Source organism: Prosopis cineraria, unplaced genomic scaffold (assembly GCF_029017545.1).
Source record: "Prosopis cineraria cultivar Desert tree isolate PC_DT_omini unplaced genomic scaffold, ASM2901754v1 PC12, whole genome shotgun sequence".
NCBI lineage: Eukaryota > Viridiplantae > Streptophyta > Magnoliopsida > Fabales > Fabaceae > Prosopis > Prosopis cineraria.
This window is the reverse complement of record NW_026555343.1, coordinates 14681708-14691783: the sequence shown is the minus strand read 5'-3', so window position 1 is coordinate 14691783 and position 10076 is coordinate 14681708. Positions and strand designations below refer to the sequence as shown.

The 10076-nt window shown below is 32.3% G+C and overlaps 1 protein-coding gene across 1 annotated transcript; it reads left to right on the top strand.

Moving 5' to 3' along the window:
* Window positions 1–1666: 1666 nt before the first annotated feature.
* On the top strand, window positions 1667–3770 carry LOC129289147 (protein ACCELERATED CELL DEATH 6-like). The gene is made up of 3 exons (XM_054925956.1): window positions 1667–1999; window positions 2521–2908; window positions 3391–3770. Exons 1-3 carry the CDS (start codon window positions 1667–1669, stop codon window positions 3768–3770), a joined length of 1101 nt encoding a protein of 366 aa, XP_054781931.1.
* The last annotated feature ends 6306 nt before the right edge of the window (window positions 3771–10076 follow it).

Here is a 10076-nt window from a genome sequence, read left to right as displayed (position 1 = left end):
ACACAATTTCTAAGTCAACTTTTGAGATTTAAATTTTTTCTAGAAATTTACAACTTAATTAATGTACTTTTTATTTATAAATAAACGTGCTTTTTACACTAACTATAAATTTTTGAAGGGTACTTGTAAATTTTGGAAGTAGACTTATAACAGGTCACATTATTTTAGGGATTTAATCAATATTAATTTTTTTATAAGGTACTAATTTATAATTTTATGGATCATTTTCTATAAATTTTCGGGTCAACTAATAATTAAAGTTAACTTTATTAACTATAGGGTGTCCAAAGCACCATTTTCAAATGTTAAAGGGGAAAATTGTGTCACATGTAAGTTTAGGATATTGAATGTTTTTGAATGAACAGTTGAGGGATAAAAAATGTTCATTAATCCTTGTTCTTATAAAGCACGTAGTTTTAAATTGCATGCAGAGAATATGGTTTACAAAAGAAAAAGGAACATAATTGAATCTACTAGAAAATGATGTGTGAGAGTAAATGGTAGAATATTCTTATATAATCTTTTCATTTTTCCCGAATATATCATTAAATATTTGTCAATAATGGAGATAAGAATGCATCAATGACAGAACTAATACAAATGCAATGAATCAATCCTCTGATAGCATTATTAACTTTCCAATTCACTGCTAGCAGAGTGGAAATTTATGGAGGAAATGAAATGCGCAGCAAGATAAAGAAAACTTTTATAATTATAATTTCAGCAACAAGGGATCCTTTATGTATTCACTATACAACTCAAGTCAATGCAACTGAGGATTAGACAGTCTTTACTCGTTCCATATATGACAGACAAAGTCGTTGGAGCACTGAATATTCAGTATGAACTTTTGGCTTTTAGGGTCATAGTATGAAGTCAAACAGTTAACGCGTTCCATATGGGAGGCATAGTCGGTGGAACATTGAATGGTCAATATGAAGTTTTGGGGTCGTCAGATGAATATGATTAAATATTCTTAAACAATGAAGATAAAAAGTTACTGTTGTACAAGTTCTAATGTATTCTAGTTGTTTGAAATAAATTGATAAACAACTACAGAGGAGAAAAATTAAAATTTTCTAGCGAGGCTGGATTAAAAATGCCCTTAAAAATGAGTATTTATAAACAGACACACACAACACATATATACTTCTATTTAATAATATGAGACATTTTGTCAAATTAAAGTATTATGTTAAAAATATAAGACATTTTGAATCTTTTAAGATATAATTAATAAATTTTTTTAAAAATTACCCTTAATTAGGATGTGTCTGTAATAGATAATATTTTCTAATTAAGACACGTATTAATAAAGGATAAATATAAAAAAGTGTGTAATTTTATAGACAATTGTGATTCAGTTAAAAATGATTTGCATATTCAGCAATAACAGAAAATTTAGGGGAGTGGCTGCCCTTTCTTCACGCGCGTCCGTCAATTAATATGATCACCGAATTCTTTGTCCACCACTATGTATACGTTTGTGAGTAGAAATTAAATTGAGAAAATAAGGAAGAAGAGCGGAAACTGTGTCCTAATTACTCAGTAGACTTACATTGACCTGAGTTTCTTAATGCCTATAAATCTAACTTCAACTTGGGTAAGCAATGACAAGCCTTAACAATATTTTTTGATATATTTGCATTTGATTACAATGACAAAAATGCATGCAAGATGGAGACCCAGATGCTACGAAAGAGTAGACAAACTGGTTCGGAGGTGGTCTGGTTCTCCAGACAATCGTTTCCCATTTTCGTCCCAGAATGATGATGTTATGATTTATGAGTTTTATGAGGCTGCTCGTGATGAGAATCGATATGTGTACAACTTTGTTGGCGTATTGGACGAAGTTTCTGGACGAAAGCAGCTCGACTTGTCCATTATTATCGATCAAGTCACACCAGCTGGTGATTCGTTGCTTCATGTTGCTGCCGAATTTGGGAGGAAAGAGACCGCAGAGCTAATAGCTTGTTTCTTTCCAAAGCTTCTGTACAAGGTATTAAGTACACTTGAGGTAGTTTAATTTATTAAAATAACTTAAACGATTTGATTAGACACATATCAAATTTTATATATTGAAATCTTTATCTCTAATATTCCTTCTAAGTTTTGGGCTTACGTACGCTTTTTTTAGTGTTAGAGTTGTCCATTTAGTTCTTCTTGTTCTTCTTCTTCTTGTTCTTCTTCTTCTTCTTCTTCTTCTTCTTCTTCTTCTTCTTCTTCTTCTTCTTCTTCTCTCTCTATTTTTTATTCTCATTTTCTCATCATTCATTCTCTCTCTCTCTCTCATTTTTTTTGTTTTTATTTTTATTTTTATTTTTGTGGTGCAGGATCAAATGGCTCTTACTTCATGTTAAATTCTTTTTTTATTAAGTATGTTTAAGGGTAATTTACTCCACAAAAATAATTTAAGTTATTTGATTAGACACATTCCAAATTTTAGATATTCATAATTTATCCTTTAATTTCTAGATGTGAGATTTCTTTGACTTTTTGTTTTATTATTTCTAATGCAAGGGAAATATAAAAGGCGACACTCCACTTGATGTTGCTGCTAGAGCCAATAATGAAGTGATGGAGGCCATTCTGTTGACATTTGAAAATATTAATACAAGTCATTTGATAACATCAGAGAACAAGTTTGGAAACACGCCTTTGCATGAAGCTGTTGTCAGCAAAAATCTTGATGGTGTGAATATACTATTGAAAGCTCATGACGATGTTGCTCTGGCTCGTTATTGGAACAACGCTTATCCTAATAAATCGCCAATGTATTTGGCAGTCCTAACAGGGGATTTGGAAATTCTTCATTTTCTCTTGCAAATTCCATTCTCCTCAAATCTGACGATTTCGAATTGTCGAGGAAACTCTCCTCTTCATGCCGCCATATTAGAACGCAAACCTGGTTTGTATTTTGCATGCATGTGTTTGTGATATTAATTTGAGAAAATTAATGATTTGGTCCTTATAGTTTTAACTCAGTTATAATTTATTGCCTAAACTTTAATTCATCTGTAAATTTTCGAATAATTTTAATATTTATAGTTTTATTTTCTAAAACATAGGAAACCAATATTTTAAATAGTTAAAACTATAGAAATAAAGTTCCACTAAGTTAAAGTTTAAGGATCGAATTACATCCAAATCAAGATTATAAGAATCAATATACAAGTTAAAATTTAAAAACTAAGTTATAATTAGGTCAAAACTGCCATGACCAAATAATTAAATTTGCATGTTAACTAATATTTTGTGTTTGTATTTTTCACTTTCACTTAATTATATATGTTTGCCTTCATGTGCAGATGTATTGCAAGAGATACTGAACGTAAGAGAAGAGTTAATGTACCTAAGATGAAAATGAAGAAACTCCTCTTCATCGTGCAGCACGCATTGGTTACTTGGAAGGTGTTAGCATACTGTTAAACAAATCTACTTTGACGGCATTCCAAAAAAATTCAGAAGGCAATCTTCCTGTTCATCTTGCTTGTGAGGGAGGCCATGTTCAGGTGGTCAAAAAATTGCTTGAAGTAAAGTGTCCTTGGCTTGATGTTAGGCTCTGGCTCAACAATAATGGCCAAAACATGCTTCACATTGCAGCAAGGAATGGAGAAAAAAATGTGGTGAAATACTTGTTGAAAACCCCCAAAATTATTCATGATGAAACCATGAATGAGAGAGATGTAAATGGAGATACCCCACTTCATTTGGCTTCGAGAAAGCTTTGTTTGGACTCTGCTCCTTCCCTCACGAGACAAGAAGATTGATGTGAACCTTGTCAATGATGAAGGTTTCACAGCTCGAGATACTGTTCGGGTGCAATCTAAAATTCCAATGAGACATCAAGAGTATGATTTGTAAGTTTTTCTTTTCTTCAATGAGACATCAAGAGTATGATTTGTAAGTTTTTCTTTCTTAAGAATTCTGTTTTTTAAATATTTCAACAAATGCTTGTTTTATATTTATGACGCAGGTTTATTTCCTACTCCCTTCCTCATAACCTTACATGAGTACGCTTTTTTTTTTTTTTAAATATCGTTTCACTTTTGTGGTTTTTTTTTATAAACCCACCTACTCGTATGAGTGCAGGAGGGCGCAGGAAAGAATCTACTCCTTATATTCACACAAACTCTTAGACAAGCTACACTATTCAAAGCCCCTGCACTTCGTACTTTTTATATTTTATGGGGAAACTACAATTGTTGGCCACTATACTTTTAGCATGTTTTGATTTTAGTCCCTATTATTTTGGTTCCTCCCTTAAATTTCATCTATTAGTATTGTTCGTTCTTATTGTCACCAACAGAGTTAAATCTATTAATGTATACATAATTCTATTGCTTTTGTTGTTGAGTTGTAAAATTATGATGAGTTAGACATTGTATAAAAAAATAACTGTTAATTTTTTTTTGTCTTTCTATCATAGTCATCGCGTCTTCTTCCTTATGAAGTTTCATACATCACATGTTTAAGGATTTTGATTTGTTGGATTATCCACCCTTAATGGATTAGGCCTAGATATAAGCCTAATTATAGAATGGGGCTTATCAAAATATGAAAAAAAAAGTCTAGGTCGACATTAGGTGTAATATAACGGGACCATTGAGTGTAATATTCCCTCTAAGAATTCAAAGTCAGGGGAGGGAACAGCTAACATTCTCATGCACATTTAAAAAACTATATATATGTATGAGTGCATGAAACCAGAGCCACTCACTACATAATCTCTAGAACACAAACTCCCCTCACTTGCTCTCTTCTCTCTATGTGCATCTTTTGTGCAGAAAGAACCGAATTCTCCCATAACTTCATTCTAGTGTAGTGACCCATGCATCCAGTGTAGCAAATACGTATATTTCCTCCTCTAATCTACTTATATGATTTAATGTCCTGCTCGTTTCCTTTTGTCTTCTACTTATTTTTTATACAACTCATCATATTTTTAACAAGTCATGCATGATAAGAAGTAACAAAGTTTATGTGCAAGTTAATCACTATTAAATCATTATGGTCATATTTTAAAATATAGCGACTAAAATTACATATGAAAAAACTCAAGAGGCTAGGAGTAACAAAAAAAAAGTATATGGACTAATAACAAAACATGCTAATAATATAGGGACCAACAAGTGTATTCCTTATTTTATATGATGACACATATATCAAGTAAAGATGTAATTGTTGGATTCTATTACCATGCAGTTCCTAGCAGATGTGATTTTGAAAAGTGCCGGTGTCCCCCTGAAGACACATATATTGGGTGTAGGACATGTAGCATCTATCAATAGAGAATGGAACGTGAAGGAAGCAGCCAACACACTCATACTTGTGGCTATACTAATAGCCACAGTTACATTTGCTGCTGGTTTCACAGTTCCAGGTGGCGTGCATGGTCCAGAGGATAAAACCCCAAAAGAAAGAGGCAAGGCAGTTTTTGCTTGTCATACATTATTCGACATATTCATGACTTTCAACACAATCGCTATGTATAGTTCCACCTTGGGTTCTATTATTCTTCTATGGGTCCAATTGGGTGATCGTCATTTTGCTGAAGGAGTGTATAGGTTTGCAAAGATTTTTGTTTATGTGGCTCTTTTAAACCATGCATTGCATTTCTAGCGGCTATATGCTTGACAGTGAGCAATAATACATTGCTTACATGTATTCTAAGTGTTATTGGATTCATATTCATTTTCTTCATCTTGTTTGCTCGTATTTTGGGAAGATTCCCACTTGGAATTCGCCTTCCTTTTGTTCGTCAAGCTGGAGGTCTTTTCATCAGGATTATTCTTATTTTGTTTTATGGAAAGAATGATATTTTGATTGGTGAAGAAGGTGGAATCAATCAATGCCATCGAGATGAGAAAGACAACAAAGTCATCAATAAAGTCGACCAAGTAAATCCCTTCGATAGAAAAGATCAAAGCAAAGTCTATGAAGTCCGTCTTGTCAATCGATTTTATGCATTTGGGTCCTACCATTTATCTGGCCCATAGCTATGACTACGGGTGTTCATCCTTGTCCTTATCCCAGTCAGCTTATGACTCGCTTTTTTTGGGCATCACTCGACATCACTTTGATGGGTTTGTCATCCTCTTATGTATGGTGACGCCATTTAAGGCATCTTCAATAAGATGATAAATTTGTGAAATATTATAGCTCATTGTATTGCTTGTAATATAACTGTGACGACTTGATCTGTGATAGAAAAAATATCTTCATGAGCTTAATGTAACAAAAAGTCTTTAATCATGTATTATTATGATGGAGTGCAACAAGTTATCCTTTATATGTCCTTTCTAGTGATGGTAGGCACCTTCAAACTAAGGATTAATTAATTAATTTCCTCCGCCTCAGCCACCACCAATTTTAGACCTAAAATACGTACCATTCTCTTATAACTAATTGGTTAATGACTAATGGAACATCTAACACCTTCTACAAGAATTTTAATCAATCTTTAATCATGTCAACTTATATGAATCAACACTATAACATTTTAACGTTGTAGCAACAGTTAATGTTACAACAAGCAAAAAAGTGTTGCCTCTTCCTAGAACAGGCAACATGCACTAAGTAACATGTAATAATATTGCCTATTATCAAATAGGCTTTTATGCTCGTTGCCTTTTATATTTTACGTAAAGAAACAAAAATTTACTTGTTGCTTTTTATATTTTGCATGGGGACCAAAAGAAGTACTTGTTGCCAAATCATACCCTATTTTTTTCATTCACTACGCGGGGCTTCCTTTTTTTTTTTTATCAGCGCCATTTTTAAGTAATTTTTATACAACAACAACAACAAGCCTTTAACACATTTTTAAGTAATTCTTATAACTTCTATTAATTTTATCCATTGAATAAATTAATTTTATAAAAAATATAATTGTTTTATTATTTACATAAAATACAAAGTGCCTTATCGTGCCTCTTGTGCTCCTCTTACAGAACCTAGACACCCAAAATTGACTTTCCCTCTTGCGTTTCTCCCTGAAAATTTCTTCCAGTGCCTTGCCGTAGACTCTCCAATCCCCACACCCAAAGCTGTATGAATCGGACGCTGATAATGGGGTTAATAACTTTCGACACAGATTTAATTATGTCAATTTTATGAATCAATTAATCGAACCATTCAATGATCAATTTATCATTGCTCAATTGAATTGACTAATTCATATTTTCTTGACTGATTATAGCCAAAATTGGTAATACAAATATCTTTTTGTCTGATCATATTATTTTGAAATGAATTTTAAATGTCCTAATCATGTTCTAAACAATTAAAATGATTTTTTTTCAAAAGACTTCATCACAAAATTTTCTAGTACTGTTTCTAGTTTCCACAGTGAAGGGCGCGAATTTAGAGTTAAATTTTATGATAAAAATAAAATAAAGGAGAGGCAAAGGGAGAAATGGTGGAACTTTGCAAGGGTTTGATATTGGGAGTTGAGGTAGGGGTTCAAGAACGATTGAGAAACCTTAAGAATATTTAAAGTATGACTATGACCTCTAACTCATGTTCAATTTTCCTCTCTTTTCCATGGTTGATGTGAGAACTTGATGTTCTGGTTTGATGGCTAAATTTCCTGTGTTTATGTAATTAAAGGTAAAGTATTACTATACAAGTATTTTAAAGTCTTCAGTGCATGCTTGGCTTTTAAATCTAATTTGATGCACGATGTGACTATGGATATGCAAACTTTAGGTGTTTGTAGTGGGGTTTTGGGGTTCACAAAATCGTTTGGGTTATGAAAGGCAAGATTATGTCCTCTTATACACATTTTAAGTTATGGGAAATGTTAATGGGGGTGGATAAATGCAATGAACCAATGTGATGATGCTCCCAAACCCTCACTACCACAAAAGTGCTAATATAGGATGCCTCACATAGGAGAGTTGTATATACAATTATCCATATGATGAGGCAGAGAAATGGGCACAAGGAACGGGACGGTTGTACAAGGAACCGTCCTATATTTTTAACATATATATAGGATGGTTCCTTGACCAACTTTGCTATATTTGTTTTTGAAATTTAAAAAATTGATTTTTTTAAATATAAACATAGACGGTTGTATAAGATAACTATTCTCTAATTGTCAACTTAAAGGATGGTTCTCTTATAGAACCATCATATATACTCTTTGAAATTAAAATCCCCACCTCCAATTTTGGAACAAAATTGTAGAGATCTCCTCACACATAATGTCTTCTTCAAAACCTCAGAACTGGAGCTCAAAACCTCAGCTCCCCCATATATACCGGCCATTTTAAACAACAAAAACCACTAAACAAAAATAGCATATTTCTCTCATAATTATTTTGAGAGAAAAACATAAAAAACCAAGAAAAAAGAGATTTCTCTTGAATTTTCTCTCAAAAAATGAGTTAAAATTAGCAAGAATTTTTTTTCTCTCTAAATGTTTTGAAAGAAAAAATTTCTCTCCAAACAATCTGAGAGAAAATGTTTCTCACAGACTAATCCAAAATATATTGAGAGAAATTTAGGTTACATACTAATATCAAATTTTATTCCCCCCAATCTCATTCTATGTGTGGGCCATGTTATGTCTTGTCATCCACCATGTGAGCATCCACGTCACGCCATGGGATTTGCATTCAGTGCTCATCAGTCCTGGCACTCCATTTCAGTCTAAATTGATCCGGGTCATTTATTTGAATTAATTTTTAAATATTTTTAATATTATATTTATTGATATAAGAATTTTAAAATTTTAATAAATTTGTTTATTACCAATTTGGCTAGTACAGATTTAATTTAACAGTCCAATTTAATATTGAATTTTTTTTTATAATTTTACAATTTGACTATTCAGATAGACTCTGGATAGTTCAGATATAATATAGATGACTTAATTTAATATTAAAAAATTTATAAATTTCAAAAATTAACCATTTAAATGTACTCTAAATAGTTTAAATTTAATATTAAATTTTTTTAAATTTTTTATTTTAATAAATGTAATATTAAAATATTTAAAAATTATTTAAATAAATGGTAAAGATCATTTTAGGCTGAAATAGAGGGCTAGGCAATCTTGGCCTTGATGAGCACTTAGTGCTCATCACAGTAATGAGCATCGAATGTGGATGCCATGCCACGTCACCTAGCTACCGTGTGAGCATCCATTGTGTTGTTGAATCAAGGTTGATGTAGTCTTAAAAGTTGTACTGTGGCAGCATGCACCGATTGAAGCTCATGATTATAATTGAAAATATCAAGGGTGATCTTGAGGACTGAATATAAGCCAGGTGGTTAGGTTGAACTAGAAGAAACCCTTTGTGTCAAGCTTTTCTTCTCGAGTTTCTTATATCTCTAGTTTCTGCCTTGTATTCTTGTTTGCATTTTTCTTGGATTGGGAAAAAGTCTAGAAATTTTTTGAATACTCAATTCACCCTCTTGAGTGTCAACCTTATCCAGCAAAAAAGGACTAAGAAAATTACAGAAAAAAGATCCAAAAATTACAAACAATGGCTCAAAAAATTACAGAAACATGACCAAGAAATATGTAAATTTTATATCATTTTCTATTTTCTGGTTAAGTAAAGTTAAAGTTAAAGAAAATATTGAAAAAAAAAAACAAATTGATACATTAGATTGCCTGGACTGATCCCACATTTCTATAAACCCGTCAAGTATAAAATAAGAAGAAAGGAGCCGGGGGGGGGGAGATCAGCCAATGCATTGACTTGTCAAAGAAAAGCCGTTAATTATTTAACTTCATATTATGACCCCAAAAGCCAAAAGTTCATATTGAATATTCAGTGCTCCAACGACTTTGCCTCCCATGTTGGAAGGCGTAAAGATGGTCTAATCCTTAGTTGCATTGACTTGAGTTGTATAATGAATGCACAACGGATCTCTTTTTGCTGAAAATACATTCATAAAAGTTTTCTTTTATCTTATTTGCTGCATTTCATTTCCTCCGTAAATTTCCACTGTGCTATCAGTGACTTGGAAAGTTAATAATGCGATCAGAGGATTTATTGCATTTGTATCAAAAGTTAATTTGTGTTGCAAATGTCTAAAAAGTTGCAAATATCTAAAGA